The sequence below is a fragment of the Ambystoma mexicanum genome, chromosome 2q, assembly GCF_040938575.1.
Source record: "Ambystoma mexicanum isolate Mex_15411 chromosome 2q, UKY_AmexF1_1, whole genome shotgun sequence".
Lineage (NCBI taxonomy): Eukaryota > Metazoa > Chordata > Amphibia > Caudata > Ambystomatidae > Ambystoma > Ambystoma mexicanum.
The window spans coordinates 1,367,873,407-1,367,891,452 of record NC_090924.1 but is presented as its reverse complement, the minus strand read 5'-3'; the positions used below and the strand labels follow the sequence as shown (position 1 = coordinate 1,367,891,452).

At 47.9% G+C, this 18,046-nt stretch overlaps 1 protein-coding gene across 2 annotated transcripts in view; it reads right to left on the bottom strand.

The window, feature by feature from the left end:
* Positions 1 to 18,046, bottom strand: part of TOP2B (DNA topoisomerase II beta) — a 934,132-nt gene that overhangs the window by 144,541 nt on the left and 771,545 nt on the right. For both annotated transcript variants that reach the window (XM_069648849.1, XM_069648850.1), the window contains exons 28-29: positions 2,003 to 2,200; positions 1,092 to 1,257 (exon numbers count right to left, since the gene is read on the bottom strand). In XM_069648849.1, coding sequence (XP_069504950.1) covers positions 1,092 to 1,257; positions 2,003 to 2,200 — 364 coding nt within the window. The remainder of the gene's footprint in view (positions 1 to 1,091; positions 1,258 to 2,002; positions 2,201 to 18,046) is intronic.

Below are 18,046 nucleotides of genomic sequence, written 5' to 3'. Positions count from 1 at the left end.
GATAAATCAATGTCCACAGTGTCCTAGCTATTTAAGTCACCTGAGTGTGTAGGAAGTATCTGTGTGCCATCCCCAATGGGTATCATCTGATTTAGAGAAACTAAGAGGGTGTTCTGAAGTGTATTATAACTGTTACATGTTTTGCTCCCTTCTGAAGAAGGCTTATATAACTGACTGTTAAAAATTAATACTTGTTTAATCAAGAAACCTTGGGTGTAAGTGTTTATTTGAATAACTGTCACTGTGAAACTCTGTTAACACCATCCTGCTCACATTGACCCCTCTTAAAATAAGCCTGGCTGCTTAGCCACACAACCAACCAGTGTAGTATAGATGTATACCAAAGATTGGTTTCCTATTGCCAGGAGATCATGGTTGCTGTAGTGCACCCCCAAGGTTACTGCATACAATCTTGCCAAACAATGGCAGGGGGACTTCGGGAGTAGTGCCTATGGCCACCAAAAAGAAGTGCATGGTCCAAAAATGTTGAGGGGCCCCAAAAAAAGGAATTCCGAGTTAAAACAAACAAAGATACGCTAAACAGAAAATGGCTAGGTTACAGAACTTCTAAACGTCTGGCCAGCTGTTTTTGCTCCTTACAAATGCAGTAAAAATGACACAATATGCCGCCAAAATAAGTGTGCAGCCGCCACCTAAACCCATTTTCTGGGTGAGGGAAAATGCTCAGGGACAAATGGGGGATCTTTAAAGGACCTCTACCCTACTATAAATATGGGCTACTAAGGGCAGCACATCACAGGGGGACTTTGGAAAAAATAACTTCTAGTCAGCAAAAAGCCATGACACTAAATGTTAAACTATGACAAACCTATAAAGATTTTGAACTTAGAAAAATAACATTGCCATTGACTTTTGGGGAAACAACTAACTGTGTTAAGCTACACACTCAGTGGACAACAGGATTCCTTCAGAGCACACTGTGTTGGGGAGGTAATTTTCTCTCAGGAGGCCCTAACCGAGGCCTTAGATCAATATTCAGTTGGATAAAAGGGTTGGTGAAACAGTTCAGAAAGGAAAAGTGCAGGGTGCTCACACAAAATCTACAGCTTAGGACTTCCTGTCCAACATACCTGGCTCCTTCCTTTCCCGTTTAATCCGCGGGGTCTTAAGTGCTGGTGTGCCCTGTGGGGTCATAAGTGGATTTGTACTCTGAGAGTCATCCAGACCACCATCCACTGACGTCATACCGAAGTCCTCATCGAACTCCATTTTTAAGGCAAGAGAATCCATATCCCCCTTGAAGTGGAGAAAAAAAGTGGGGCAGTGACAATAAAGGACATGCATAAACACTTTAGGGCCACATAATATAAAAACACAACAATTAATATCTTTGAAAAACACATACTGAATGAGCTAGAGTTAACCCGCTTCATGAAAAATTCCATTTATTTAATTGCATGTATGTTTCTGTGATCTTAGAAAGATTAGTGCTTTTGTAAGTATTGCTGGTTCATACTCGCTGAAAATATGGGCTGGACGCCGTTTCCAAATTTTGGTGGTAGGGATAGATGGTCACCTCTTTAGGTTGGGGCACTGGGATCAAGTGTTAAATGTGAATTTCAAAAAACGTTCTCACATTTAGTTTTGTTCATGCAAACATTCTTAAAGAAGATGTACGTTTTTCTCTATGTAAGTATAGCAGAACTTGGCAAGTAGAGGAATTTAGAAACCCCCCATTTGGAATTACCAAAGCTGCCCTTGTGATATTTTTATTGGGACTCGGCGACCTGGTCATGTCCATTTCACCGCATTTGATGAAACAGCCGATTTGCTGCATTTTTTTGCGTCTTTCTATTTAGGGATTGGGGAAGTGGGGATAAATCTTTTATTGATTTTTTTAGGCTCGTGGGCGGGGTCATGGTCGAACTTGTTCACCCAAAAAATGATGCAAAAATGTTATCCACAAAGGCAGACGGAAGGCTTTATTACTTGAGAGACTTGCTAAATTGATGAAAGACAAAATGTTATACTTTCAACTAACCTTCTTTTTCTTCATTAATTTCTTGCTAGCATCAGCCTTCATTGCAGATGTCACCTCTGGAATGATTCTCCTACCAAAGTCAGAGGGCAATGTCTCTTCCAGTTGCATCTTCTTTATCTTGGCCTTTCCAACCTTGCCTTTCACTGCTTTGCCTTGAAAACCAGCCAAAATGTCCTCCCTTTCCTGGGCTTCAACTTTCTGAGAACAAATTTGTTTATCAAAATAATTAAGTACAGTGAAAAATGCAAGTCATTTGCAAAAGCTAAAACACTATGCATTCAGCATAAATATAATGCACAATATCAAAAAAGAGATTACATTTGCTCACAGTAAAGAGGTAACATGATAGATTAATTGGCAAAGAAACAAAATTCTGGTTTCACGCTCTATCATCCTGTGCACCAAAATGCTTCTTTGAAGGCACAAGACACACAAAGGGAAGGAATAGTATGGTGACACCATAGGCACCATCTTATCATTGGTGTCACACAGCACCCTCAGTGCAGTGGCACAGGGAAACCTTGTCAGGTTTCCCAGGGTTTAAATACCTTCTCTGGGATAAACTACAGTTTCCCAGAGTATGTAAAGTGAAATTGACTTTACTAGTCTTTTTAAATTCCTAGACCCAGGACACACTATTTTACAATGGAGAGCTGGAGGGATTACTTAGTATCCCCTGTGTCTAGATATTCATGTAGCAGTCAAATTCTACCCTTTCCTCTCGAAATGGCTGGTGGCAGTGGTTTTACAAAAAACTACCGTGATTTTTCCCGACCGCGAACACCGGTAGCGTTACATCGCGGGAGCCATGTTTTTCAAGATGTCTTCTGAGCCCCATTTTTGCTGTTTCTTTTTGGAAAGGTCCTTCTAGAGTTTCGTTCTGCACGCCAAACCAGGTTTGGTTCCTTTTTTCATTCGCCTTTGGTGGGATTCAGGACTCAACACCGCCTCTGGTGCCCGAGTGTCTGGGGTGGGGAGGAAGTGAGGGAGGTGCCCGAAACCCTCTGTGCTTAGACTCCTAGGCGACCCAAATGCTCTCTGGCATGATTGGCTGGCTGACTGTCCGGCAAGGACAGCCACCCTGCTGGGTGAATGAAAGCTAGGCTGGAATGAATGGGAGGGAACTGAATAAAAGGAGAGTCTCTTGGCTTGGAATGCAGAGTCGACCACTGGAACGAAAGAACGAAGACTAGCTTGAAGAGTACGGCTGCTGCAACTCCTGGACTGTTGGTTTGCCCGGTGAAGCCCTGCTGCAGGTCTGAATCGCTAAGTTCATCTTGACAGAGAAGCCCTGCAAGGACGACTTCTCCCTTTGAGTTGGTGGGAACAATCAACTCGACACTAAGCCACCATTCTCGGAGCTGGTTGTATTTTCCCCATAGTGCTGCAGGAAACCGAATAACCAGGGAGAGGGACACCCGTTTGTGTGCTTTACTACAGCTACCGGGATTGATGATTTGCCAGTGCCAGCTTTTTGACCAGTCCCAGTGCAGGAGTCCCCCGACGTCGTCCCTTTTGTCCCCACGACTGAGGCTCAGGAACAGCGAGATCTGCAGGAACTGCCAGGAACAGAAGTCTTCAGCTGAATCTTTTTCTACATTTGTAAGGTACTGTGAAACGAGACAGAGTACTTACCTTTTGTGCACTAGCAGGCCTAATCAGCTTGTGACACAGCATATAATTCTTCTTCTTACAAACTACTTCTGATAGCTTCTACAGAGACTTTACCATTTACTTACCAGAACCGTTTTTACCTATCCAAGACTTTAGCCCATTGAGTTTGGCCTAGCCTATTGAATTGAATTGACTCTTCTGGTGAACTCAAAGTATCTGCACTGTCTAAGAATAATTGTAATTCTTTTATGTTCTGAACATATTCCTTTTTGCTCCTCCTTCAAAGTATTCTGAATGCCATTTTGCTCCTCCTTCAAAGTAGTCTGAATGCCTCAGAAACTTAACGAATATAGTACTGAAGTGTATTGGTGTATGATATTTAACTGCCTTCTTCTAGTGAATGTTTTATAACTGACTGTTGAATACATTAATAAATGTTTAACCAAGAAACCTTAAGTGTAAGAGTTTATTTGAACACCTGTGATTGTAGACCTCTATGTAACATCTTTACAGCTCACATTCCCTCTTGACGTGAATCTGGCAACTCAGCTCGGCTACTAAAATCTGTGTAGTACAGCCTTATACCAAAGGTTGGATTTGCTTACACTTGTAGTCATAGTTGTGTGTAGTGGTCCCAAAGGGTCACAAGCTGATTAGGACTGTGAGTTGGGAAAGTTTCCAGCACTTTCACAGCGATAGGTAAGTACTCTCAGTCTGGTTTTACAGTACCTTACAAAATGAAGAAAAAGAAGCAGCTGATGACTTATGTTCCTGCAGATCTCGCTGTTCCTGGGCCTCAGTCTTGGGGACTGTTAGGCAAAGTTTGCATGCATTACCCTCTGGGACCACTACACACAACTATGACTACAGGTGTAAAAAAACCAACCTTTGGTATAAGGCTGTACCACACAGTTTTTGGTAACGAGCTGAGCAGCCAGGCTTATTTCAAGAGGGAATGTGAGCTTGTAAGGGTATTACATAGAGGTCTACAATCAAAAGTATTAAGAGAGACAGTTATACACAAGGTTTCCTGGTAAAACACTTAATTTATTACACAGTCAGTTAGAAAGCAAAAATATACTACATTACTTCACACTATCCGGTTCTGTGACATTTCAACTACTTTTAAGGAGGAGCAAATGGCATTCAGAGCATTTGAAGTAGGAGCAAAAAGGCATAAGATAATAAAATGAATAATACAGTTACTCTCAAACAGTGCAAATAGTTGGAGTTCGACAGAGGAATTAGTTCAATACAATAGGTAGGCCAAAGTCAATGGACTAGAGTCTTGTATAGGTAAAAACGGTTTCACGGTTCTCAGAAGTAGTTCATGGAAGAAAGGTTCATATGTCGGGTCACAAGCTGACTAGGCCTGCAAGTTGCCAAAGTTTTACACACTTTCACAGTGAGAGGTAAGTTCTCTCTGTCGGGTTTTCACAGTACCTTATGTTGAAGAAAGAGATGCAGCTGAATACTTCTGTTCCTGGCAGTTCTTGCAGATCTCGCTGTTCCTGGGCCTCAGTCGTGTGGAAAAGTGGGAGGATGTCAGGGGACTCGTGCACTGCACGGGAACTGGTCACAAAGCTGGCAACTGGCAAATCTTCATTCCGGTAGCTGTAGTGAAGCTCGTGTCCCTCTACCTGGTTATTCGGTTTCCTGCAGCACTCTGAGAAAAATACAACCAGCTCCGAGAATGGTGTCCAGGTGGCTTACGAGTTGATTGGTCCCACCAACTCAAAGGGAGAAGTCGTCCTTGCCAAGTTCATCTCGACAGAGAAGCCCCTGCGATTCGGACCTGCAGCAGAGCTTCACCGGGCAAACCAACGGTCCAGGAGTTGCAGCAGCCGTCCTCTTCAAGCTTGTCTTCAGTTCTTTTGTTCCAGTGGTCGACTCTGCCTTCCAAACCAAGAGACTTGCCTTTTAAACAGTTTACTCCCATTCATTCCAGCCTAGCTGCCACTTACCCAGCAGGGTGGCTGCCCTTGCCGGACATTCAGCCAGCCAATCACCACTGAGAGCATTCGGGTCTCCTAGGAGACTAAGTACAGGGAGTTTTGGGCACCTCCCTCACTTCCTGCCCACCACAGACACTGGAGCGCCCGAGACGGTCTTCAGTCCTGATGCCTGCCAAAGGTGAAGGAAGAAAGGGACCAGGCCTGGTTTGGTGCGCAAAGAATCTCTAGAAGGACCTTTCCAAAAAGAAATGGTGAAAAAAGAAAACCAGGACCCGTTTGAATAGAGGGAGCTCAGACACCATCTTCAAAAACATTGCTCCCGGGATTTAACACTACCGGAGCTACGGATAGTTCACGGTCAGAAGAAATGATGGTAGTTCGTTGTAAAATCACTGCCGTCAGCCATTCTGAGAGGAAAGGGTAGCATTTGACTGCTACATGAGTATCAAGAAACAGGGGATACTAAGTAATCCCTCCAGCACTCCATTTTAAGATAGGGTGTGCTGGGGTCTAGGAATTTAAAAGGGTGTGCTGGGGTCTAGGAATTTAAAAAGACTAGTAAAGTCAATTTCACTTTTACTCTGGGAAACAGTAGTTCATCCCAGAGAAGTTATTTAAACCTTGGAAAAGCCTGAACGGTTTCCCTGTTACTGCACTGAGGGTGCGGTGACACACATGAAAAGATGATGCCTACGGAGTTGCTTAAAACTCCATAAACAAAAAACACACATCAAAATACATGAGAGTGGGAAAAAGGCTCACACACTCTCCAGGTAAAAAAATAAAGTCCTCAAAATCCAGCAAAGTTGTACGGTGAAGGGAATTCGCACATTTTTGAGAATTCTCCCTAACACTGCTGCACATCACTTTGCACCCTCCGCCTCCATTCAACTGACTCTGAAGAACTCTTAATTAGTTAGGGAATGGACTGCTAAAATATTGGAACCAGTTAAAAGTATATCAACATAGCAAATTGCCATTGCTGGTGCTCAATAACCCATTTCCTTATAATAGAACATTATCTGAGTGACTTTACAGAGCAAATTGAACTGTGTTCCTGACTGGTACATTCTATAGCTGTTGGTTTACTCACCTGAAAAAAAGTATTGCCGATGTTCTCAATTGTGTTGAAAAGTGCAAGGTAGGTTTACTAAAGTCCAACTGGTGTGGGACATCATAAGACTTATATCTTGGTATTAGGGACACAACTCTCAATATAGGTCTGCACTACACAAGTTGGTAGAGTGGCTGAGCAGCCATGCTCATCTTAGGAGGAAGTTATGTGAGCTGTAGAGCAGTAAAATGAAATCAGTTCACAGAGGTATCCAAGTAAATACTTACTCATTTAAATAGTTACATTAAAATATGAAAAAGGACCTTCATGGTGATTCAGGTTCTGTCGTCCTGGCTCTACCTCCTTCCCAACTGGCTAGGACCAGACTAATAAGCCTTTGAATAAGCAAGGGTGGAGGAGACAAGCAAACAAGTTGCAGAGAACCTCTTGGCCAAATTTTGCATCATTTGTGGACAATGTGTCCATAGCATAGTGCTTGCAAAAGGCAAGAGGGGTAGCCCAGGTAGCTGATTTTCAGATGTCTACAATGGGAACGTGCCTGGTAAAGACTACAGATGCAACGTTGGCTCTAGTGGAATGAGCCTGAAGTCTCTGCGGAGTCGGGAGCCCTTTTAAGTCGTAAGCCTTGGAGATACAGGAGACTACCCATCTGGCAATAGAAGCCTTTGCTGTTTTATTGCCAGGAGAAGGACCACCGTAGGTAACAAAGAGCTGATCTGCTTTTCTAAACAGATTGGTCCTTTCAAGGTAGAATTTAAAGTTGTTGCTACATTTAGATTATGTAATTTCTCTTCGGACGCAGACATTGCGGTCTAAGAAGAAAAACGAGAAGACATTTCCTGGTTTAAGTGAAAATCAGAAACCACCTTAGGCAGAAAGGAAGGAACCGTACGCAAGGCAAATTTGTCTATGTGGAACACAATATATGGTTCCTTCGAAGAAAGAGCCTGGAGCTCCCCAATTCTTCTAGCCAAAGTAATGGCCACTAAGAAGGCTGATTTCCAAGTTACGAATTGTAAATTGCATGAGCCATAGGCTAAATGGTTTTTCGATTAGGGATGCTTAGACCATGCTGAGATCCCACTGGGGTGGAGGTGAACGAATGATATGCTATAATATGGTATTTATAACGTGCTTATACACAAGTGTTTCAAAGCGTGACGAGGCAAGGGAGGGGGGAACTGAGGGAAGACAGACAACAATAGGGGGATGTAAACGTAAAAGGCCCTCTAAGTGCCTTTTAATTCCTTTGCTTTAAAGAGAAAAAAATGTTTGCAAGTGTCTACCTTGACACCGGTGGAAACAAGAAGACACGAAGGACATGACATTATCAATGGAGGTTAGAGGGTTAAGGTTTTGTTGTAAGGCCCAGTGACAAACGTAACCATGTGCTACTACGATATTGTTTTAGTGGAAGATTTCCTCGGGGCCGACAAAATAGCAATGTTTTGTTCTGACAAATGCAAGTGGGAGAAGGCTAGCTTTTCAGGAATCAAGCCTTCAAGTTCAGCAATTGAGAGGAGGGGTGAAGAACCTGCCCATTCTGTTGAGTCAAAAGATCTCTCGAAAGTGGTAGATCTAAGGAGGGATACCCTTCTAACTCCAGAAGATCTGGATACTAAATATAGCAAGGCGAGAATGGGGCCAATAGAATCATTGTTAGGTTGTGTGACATTTTCAATTTCAGCAAAACTTTGTGAATCAATTGAAGATGTGCATATAGTGCTAGATTTGACCAGTCCAGATGTAGAGCAGCTCCCAGGTCCGAGGACCCTGCCCTTGCCTTGACGCAAATTGCAGACAAAGTGTGTTGTGTTGATTGTCAAAGAGGTCTACTGATGGATGGCACCACTTCTGAAATATCATGTGTGCTACTGATTGTTTCAGCTCCCATTTGTGCGGAGCGGACTGTAACCTGCTTAGGTTGTCTGCCAGGATGTTCCTATTGCCCTCGAGACTGGACGCCAAGAAGAAAATTTGGTTTTGAATTGCCCAATACCAAATGTGTTTTGCTAGGAGACACAGGGGGCTGGAGGGAGTTGTAAGGGTAGCCCAATTTAAGGGGTACCTCTTAATTATATAGGTACCCCTAATCACGCTCACACCAGAATAAATGCACCCCTCTATGGAAGTAAGGCCAAGAGTCTCTCTTGCAAGGATAAAGAACAAGTTACTTACCTGTAACTGTTGTTCTCCAGCATGGGTCTGACATGGATTCAGATGCTCATGAATATTCCCCTTCGTCAGGCTGGGAATCCTCGGTAAAAGAAAAAAAATCAGTTTCAGTTTTGTTTCTGAACTGTCTTTCTCCTAATGCCCAATCACTGGTCTCTGGGTCATATTGCCTCCAGACAATGACTGCCCTCTACCTAAGCCCCTCTTTAGGCAGCCATCTTCAGATTTGGTAGCACGTAAAGTGGCAGTAGGACCAAGAGAAGAGCCACAGAGGGGTAGGTGGGAGGGTTTGCATGTGAACCCATGCCAGACCCATGCTGGAGAACAACAGTTACAGGTAAGTAACTTGTTCCTTCTCCAGCATGGGGTCAGGCATGGATTCACATGCTCATGAATACGTGAATACATAGCAGTGCACACATGCACAACCACGGAAGGTGGCAAGGCTCAACATTAAGCATTTCAACAACTCAACATTAAGCATCTCTTACTTCCTCACCAGGCTCACCTTCAAGCGAACAGGTTGCACAGCACTGCTTGGCCAACTCTGGACTCCTCCCTGGAATCCCGGTCAACACAGTAGAATCTCATGAAGATGTCCAGCAGGGGCACACCAGAGAGGAACGCCGTAGTTGGAGTGATCCCTCTGGTCGAATGGGCTCTCGGACGGCCAGGCAACTGTCGGTTTGCCAACCAGTGACAGTGCGTGATGCAGCCACAGAGCCGCCTGTGAGAGGGCCTTCCTCTGGTTCACAGGGCCAAAGTTCACAAACAGTTGTGACGTCTTCCGAAAACTCTTTGTGTGGTCCACGTAGAACTTCAGCGCTCTAGCCATGTCCAGCGAGTGCAAAGTTATCTCAGCCGGCACAGGTAACACCCAGGGCTGGTTGAGATGGAAGTCCGACGGCACCTTGGGCATGAAGGAGGGGTGCGTCCTCAGCACGACCCTCATTGCGTGGAAAGTACGGAGGCTTACAGGAGAGGGCCTGGATCTCTCCCACTCGTGCGGATGTGATGGCCAACAGGCACGCTGTCTTCCATGACAGGAATTTCAGAGGTGCCGAATGCAGAGGCTCGAACGGGGGACCCATGAGCCTAATCAGCACCACATTGAGCTCCCATGCCGGGGCCGGAGACTTCACCGGCGGGAACGAGCGGAAAAGTCCTTTCATTAACTCCTTCACCAGGCGATGCGACCACAGCGACAATCGCCCCGGAGTTCTGGTGTAGCGGGAGATAGCCGCCAGATGGATCTTGATAGAGGGGTGCGCCAGCCCCGCCTAGGCCAGCGACAGCAAGTACGGCAGCACTTGAGGGGTGTTCATCCGTAGAGGGTTTATCTGCTGTGCACGGCACCAGACAGTGAACCTCTTCCATTTATGTCCGTAGCACTTAAGAGTCGAAGAAGCCCTGGCCTTGGCAAGCACCTCCTTGCAGTCTGCCGGCAACTTGTATCCTCCAAACTGTAATGCTCCAGGACCCAGACCTGCAGGTTCAGCGACGACGGGTCGTGGTGCAGGATCACGGCTCCTTCCCTGGCGAAAAGATCTGCGTCCGCCAGAAGCTTAACTGGAGGGGACGCCGACAAGTACAGAAGGTGCGGGTACCATATCTGCCTCGGCCACGCTGGTGCAACGAGGATCATCCTGCACCGGGACTGTCTGAGTTGACTGATGAGTCGTAGTAGCAACGGCAACAGTGGGAACGCATAGAGAAACAGGCAGTCCCAGGGGAATGAGAACGCATCCCCCATGCTCCCCAGCTGGGGAAACCTGCTGGCGAACCTCCGGCACTTGGTGTTCATCGCCGTCGCAAACAGATCGATCTGGGGATTGCCCCATCGTCGAAACAGTAGGTCCATTTGATCCTGCCGAAGTTCCCACTCATGGCAAGAGCGCAGCTCCCTGCTGAGTGAGTCGGCGACGGTGTTCTTCACTCCTACCAGATGAAAGGCTACCAGGAACATCCTCTAAGCGACGGCCAAGTGCCATAGTTCCTGCGCTTCCTTGGAGAGAGCAGGGGATCTGGTGCCCCCCCTGCTTACGAATGTAGAACATCGTTGTGGTGTTGTCAGTGAAGACCAGCACCACCTTGCCCTTGAGGGACGGAAGGAAAGACTTGAGGGCCCAAAACATAGCCCGGAGCTCCAGGACGTTGATGTGCAACGACTTCTCCTCTGGGAGCCAAAGGCCTCTTGCATGGAGATTTACTTTGTGTGCACCCCATCCGTACAGGGAGGCGTCCGTTGTCACCCTCGCCTGATGCGCCGGGGACAGGAAGTGCCCCCTGCGAAATGCATGCGGAACCCCCACCATAGAAGCGCCGACGGAAAGTCTCGTTGAGGGCGATCCTGTCCTCGAAGCTTCCCTTCTCCTGCATCCAACGGGCATCGAGGACTCCTGCAGTGGCCGCCTCCGCAGTCTGGCCAGCCGAACAAGGTAGATGCATGACATTATGCCAAGCAGGGACTTGATGGACCTCACCCTGGCAACCTTCATGGCCAACAGCCGTTGTACCTTGCCCCGGATGGCCTTTATCCTGTCCTCAGATGGTGCGGTTAGGCGCGCCACCGTGTTGAGTCTGGCTCCCAAGAACTGGGTGTCCTGCGATGGCTCCAAGCAGAACTTTGCATAGTTTATGGAGAACCCCAGTTCCGTGAGCAGGCGGACAGTCCTCGCTGTGTGTTAGTCGGCAAGTTCCCTTGACGCCGCCACTGGTGCCAGGCACTTGGTGAAGACCCTTGGAGGAGACTTCAAACCGAAGCGGAGGGCCTTGAACTGGTAGTGCCGTCCTTGAACCACGAAGCGCAGAAAGATTCGATGCCCTTTGTGAATGGGGATGTGGAAATAGGCATCCTCCAGGTCCAGCGACGACAGGAAGTCCCCTTCTTCCAGCTGTCCCAGTACGTGCTGAAGGGTGACCATCCAGAATTTCTGGGATTTTATGTATTTGTTGAGGCGGCGGAGGTCATAGGATGGGCCGTCAGCCGCCGGTCTTCTTTCGAACAAGAAAGTACTGCAAGTATACTCCGGAGCCCTGGAGCCTCTTCAGGACGAGCTCTATCGCGCCCTTTAGCATTGCTTGTACCGCCAGAAGTAGTTGAAGAATGTGGTTTTCTTTCCTGGCCATGGGTGGAAAACGAGGACACTTCTTTTAGAACTTCAGAGTGTGCCCGTGGGCCAGGGCATCCAGCACCCAACGGTCGGTGGAGATGGATTTCAACACGTCGAAGTTCACCAGCCGGCCTCCCCCAGGGTGCTCGGGGGGGGGGGGGGGGGGTGGGGGCCTGACGTTATGGCCGGTTCAGTCCTGCTTCGCCAAGGCCTTACCGCCTTGAGCCCCTTGACGACGGTGTTCGCCAGCCTTGTTGCGGCCTCTGTGTAAGCTTCCTGCGATGAAGAACGGGCCGCCTGATGGTATGAGGAAGAGCTGCCGCAGAATCCTTTGGAGGCAACAGACTTGCCTCCGGAGGGCCGAAAGGACGGCCGTCGTTGATGGAGCATGCCCAAGGCACGGGCTGTCTCAGTGTCTGCCTTGATGGCCTGCAGCGACTTGTCTACTGCCTTGCTGAACAAGTTGTTCCCGTCGAAGGGCATGTGCAGTACCGTCGTCTGAATGTCTTGAAGGAAGTCGGTGGCCCTGAGCCGGCCACCAAGACGAACGCTGTTGCCCATCTGGCGGAAGCCGGTGTCGGCGATGTCCGTGGCCACTGTAATGGCGTGGTCCGACGCCACCTCGCCTTCTTGCAAGATTTCAAGGGTCTCTGCCCTCTTGTCATCTGGGAGGAAGTCCAGGAGGGGGGCGATTTTAAACCACAGCTCCCCATCGTAGCGGGCCACGATAGCAAGAGCATTGGCTGCATTAATGGTCGTCGTCGCTGACGAAATGACCCGACGTCCCATGGTATCCAGCTTCTTCCTCTCGCAGTCCGGTGGCGAAGTGAAGGTGACGCCGTTTTCCCAGCAGATTTCTTCTTGGCAGCCGCGGAGACCACCGAGTCCGGGGACAGCTGAGCTCTGAGGCACATTGGTGCCGAGTCTGGGACCCGTTACTACTTCTCGTACCGGTCTCTCTTCGCCGAGGATGGGTTCTTCAGGAGGGCCAGCCCCTTGTCCCAGATGTCGTCCAACAGCGGGACCGAGAGCATGGTCTTCCTCTTGGCCTCTCTTCGCTGATAAAGGAATCCCTCCTTCTGCTCCTCGGGGCATAGCTGAAAAAGCTATGAGGCCCAAGCGATCATGGTGTGAAACGAGCCAGGAGTAGAAGCCCGGTGTGGGAGCGACGGGAGATCTGATCCATCGTCACCGGTGTCGTCCGTCCCAATGGTCTCCGTCTCGTCCCTCAGAGGAAGGGATGGAGGTGAAGGATGAAAGGGTTGGGGTGGATGGACCCGCCTCCGCTTGAGTGGAGGGCTCTCTCACGGTCCAGTCGCCGCTGCATCGTCCGGGGGAGGCAAAGGCATCCTTGTTGTTTCTGAACACAGGGTGTGCAGGGCTAGCAAGACGTCCTCCGACCCGTCAGTCGGTGGTTGCAGCGGTTGCAACGGGAGCATCGGCAGCAGCGTGGTGTCCTCTGGTTCCTCTTCGATCAGCCGTTCCTCGACTCCCCTGTCGCTCTCCACGTCTGCCTTGTCGGGGTCCTTCAAGTAGGACCTGACCTCGACGAATCTCTTGTCCAAGACTGACTTGAGGCCTGCCAGCTTATCCTAAAAGAAGATATCGGAGTCCGGTAGGACTACTGCGCCCCCACCCCCTTCTCAGCCAGGGGTTTCATGGGGGTCGTTTCGATGGGCAGGAAAGAAGATTTTCTCCAGAACAACAGGGAAACTCTGGGCCTAGAGGTCATCTCCAATGGGGCCGCATCTGCAGGTTTCGCCAGGGACGCTGCCACTTCCTCAATGGAAGCCTGGTGAATCTGGGCTTTCGCAACCTTTGTGCGTCTGAGGCCTTCACCGTGGGGGAAGGGTCACTGCCCCGCTCCTCCTTGGCTTTCTCAGTCGGGGTCAACCAGGTCTTCTCTCGAAGCTTACCTGGTTTTTCCGACATCCTCTTCATCGAGCGTTGGCTCGTGGTCGACAGCGTCGGCGATGCTGCGCCCAGCCTGGCAGCCGAGGAACCCATACCAATGGCGAGTTTCCTTTGTGTCCGGCCATGTCCACGCGGGCTAGTCCTCAAACATCTTCCGGAATCCTCCAAGAAATTCAACGAAAATGCGGCCTTGAGGGGTGTAGACATTTCCGAAACGGGTCCCCGTTAATTGGAAGAAGAATTGGTGGAGCTTGAGGCTCGATTTGACCAACAAAAATAAAAGTAAACTCTTTGAAAAAACGCAATACGCAGTAAAAGCTCGAGAGCTAAGCACGAGGACTCCCAACACTTGAACGTGCGGTAAAAATCTGAAGATGGCTGCCTGAGGATAGGCTTAGGTAGAGGGCAGTCATTGGCTGGGGGCAGTATAACCCAGAGACCAGTGGTTGGTTATTAGGAGGAAGACCGTTCAGAAACTAAACTGAAACTGATTTTTTCTTTTACCAAGGAGTCCCAGCCTGACGACGGGGAATATTCATGAGCATGTGAATCCATGCCAGACCCCATGCTGGAGAACAAATGTATTCTTTACAGAAATGAGGATAGGAGCAAAGAACTATGCTGCCTGAACGGTCTCTGTCCCTCAACCGTCCCATTCTCCTGCAAACTGTAGCCAAACAGAAGCATACATACTTTCAATTGCTGTAGTGGCATCTCTGGAAATGTGCATGACTCCATCCCACACTGTCCTACTTCCATACAAGGGGGTTGAGGGGTGTGCAAAGTCTTCCTTCCTTCCTTCATGGTCAGCGCTTACTGTTTAGGACATACTACTTTACATACTGCTAGCCTATGCAAGAATATACTGTAGCTTCATTTTGCTACCTATGACTAAAGTACAAAAACATTTTGCAGTCATTCCCTCCATACCTTATTCACCCTCCTCATATTTTTTATCTGGTCCTGTAATTTCTGTTATACCTAGTTTTCAAAATTCTGTATGTTGTGCATGTTAAAATCTCCTTTCAGCATGCATGGGTTTTTGACAGACAGCAGACAACTGGTGAGCCACTTCCTGTGCTCTGCCAGAGCTTAGCCTCAGCGACGCGACGCAACGCAACACCTCATGAGCTCTGCAATCCATTTTTAGTGCAGGCGACATTCCTTTTGACAGAGAGCCTGCTTTGAGATTTTAAAACTAAATAGGATTTTACATTTACAAATGCATTCAGCTAATAGTTATTTGCACCTTATATTCACATTTATTCCTTCCTTTAGTGCCTGCCCATGTCTGTGTATATATGATTATATTTGCATGAAAACCTCTCTCAGTGCACCTCCTCCCCCCTGTTCTGTATTAGTGCTTAGAAGCAGTGAACAGACGTCTTGACTAATTCTAAAGCGCTTGGGAATGAAGGAAGGTGGTAGCTCCTTTCCAACATTCCCTCTTTCGTTACTTCTTTTAGGGAGAATTCTCGGAAATGTGCTAATTCGCTCCACCTTAGAGACCCCCAGAAACTTTGCTGGATTTTGAGGATTTGATTTGTTTAACCAAGAGAGAGTGTGACCCTTTTATCCCACTCTCTCATGTATTTTAATGTGATTTTATACACTGTTTCTTTTGGTTGTGGAGTCTGACAGAGTCCATAAGCAGCATCTTTTACATTGTGTCACACAGCACTTTCAGTGCAGTGGCACGGGGAAGTCCTTCAGATTGCCCAAAGGTACCTATTTGGGATAAACTACTTCTTCCAAGAGCAGTAAAGTGAAATTGACTTTACTTACCATTGTAACTTGCTAGACTCAGGACACACTATCTTATAATGGAGTGCTGAAGGGGTTACTTAGTATCCCCTTTGTCTAGCTCCTCATGTAACATTGTTATGTTACCCATTTCTCACTGAATGGCTGGTAGAAGTGGTTTCGATTGAACTACCATGGTGTGCCTTTACCGTGGGCTGCGTTCGCAGCTACAGTAAAGCACCCACGGGAGCCAACTTTATCAAAATGGCCCCCGGTCGTCTTTCTTCGCCATTTCTTTGTGGAAAGGTCCTTCTTGAGATTTGCTCTGCGCGCCAAACCAGGTTTAGTCCCATTGTTCGCTTTGCCTTTGGCGGAATTCATGAGTGAAGCCCGCCTCTGGCTCCCGGGTGTCTGGGGTAGGCAGGAAGGGAGGTGCCAGAAACTGCCTGTGCTTAGTCTCCTAGGAGACCAAAATGCTCTCTGTATTGATTGGCCAGCTGACTGTCTGGCCAGGACAGCCACCCTGCTGGGTGACTGACAGCTAGGCTGGAAAGAATGGGAGAGAACTGAATAAAAGTCAAGGCTTTTGGCTTGGAAGGCAGTGTCGACCACTGGACGAAGGAACCGAAGACGAGCTGGAAGAGGACAGCTGCTGCAACTCCTGGACCGTTGGTTTGCCCTGTGAAGCCCTGCTGCAGGTCCGAATTGCCAAGTTCATCTCAACAGAGAAGCCCCTTCAAGGACAACTTCATTTGAGTTGGTGGGACCAATAAACTCCTAAGCCACCTGGATACCATTCTCGGAGCTGGTTAGGTTTAACTGGGGGGGGGCTAGGGTGGGTGGGGTTGGGCAGGACACGAGCTTGTGTGCTAGAAGACACCTACTCGAACTGAAGATCTTAGATTTTGCCAGCTTGTTTGACCAGTCCTTGTGCAGTGCAGGAGTCCCCCGTCGCCCTCCCTCTTGTCCCCATGACGGAGGCTCAGGAACAGTGAGATCTGCAGGAACTGCCAGGAACCAACGTCTTCAGCTGCTTCTTGTTCTTCATATTAAGGTACTGTGCCGACCCAATTGAGAGAACTTACCTCTCGCAGTGAAAGTTCATGGAACTTTCCCAACTTGCAGGCCTAATCAGCTTGTGACCCAACATATAATTCTTTTTGGTACAAACTACTTCTGAGAACTTTGGCAAAGACTTTACCGTTTACTACATGAACTGCTCTTGCCTATCCAAGACTCAAGCCCATTGACTTTGGCCTAGGCCTATTGAACCGAATCGAGTCCTCTAGTGAACTGAAACTATTTGCACTGCCTAAGAAAGTATTTGTGATCTATTCTATTAACTTATGCCTTTTACTCCCATTCAAAGTAACTGAAAAGCCATTTTGCTCATATTTCAGGGGAGCCTAATTTACTCAGAAACGTATGGGTTCCGCATTGAAGTAAGTATGTATGTATGTATTTAATTTTTGTATAGCGCCGGTAGCCCACAGGCATCAGGGCGCTTGTACATAAAACACTGATACTGCGTGACGGACGACAAATACGAATAGCTACTGCCTTATGAGTGCCCCTGAAAAATAGCCATCACCCGGATTCTCATCTAAAGAGGAGTGTCTTCAGCAGCTTCCTAAACGCGGAGTGATTAACTTCCGACCTCAGGGATTCGGGGACACTATTCCACAATTTAGGAGCCAGCACAAGGAAAGATCTGCCCAGCCTGGTTGTTAACTTGAACTTGGGCACGATCAGGAGGCATTTTCCCCCCTCCGAGCGTAGATTTCTACAGGGATTGTAGGGCACTACACTCGTTTTCAAGTAGGCAGGCGCTGTGCCAAAAAGGCACTTGTGTACCAGGCAGAGAGCCTTGAGCTTTATGCGTTCTTCTACTCTAAGCCAGTGCAGAGAAAGCCTCTCTTCAGTAACATGGTCTTTCCTCTTCAGATTTTTCACTAACCTAACCGCGTTGTTCTGGATCACCTGACAGCTGGATAGATCCTTGGATGAGGCCCCCAACAGCAGGGCATTCCCGTAGTCGAGCCGTGAGAGGATAATGGCTCTGGCTATCGTTGCCCTATTTCCCTCGTTAAGCAGTGGCTTAATTGCTTTCATAAGCCTGAGATAGTACGCTGTGTTTTTTTGGAGGAAACTGGTCTGGGCATGAGAGTCGAGCACAGAGTTGACCATCATACCCAGAGTCTTCACCTTGGGGACCACCTGAATAGTGGCATTCTTAATTTGGAATGAGTTGTACTCTGCCCCCAGTTTTTCCAGCTGACGACTGGAGCCAAACAGCATCAGTTTGGTTTTTGAATCGTTCAGGCACATCCAGTCTGCCTGCATCCAGTCGTCTATTATCTTGTAAACCCTAGTGATCACTTCACTCTCCGTGGCAACCTGCTCCCCCAACTCCAATATGAGTTGGGTGTCGTCTGCGTAATTTGTAAACGACACT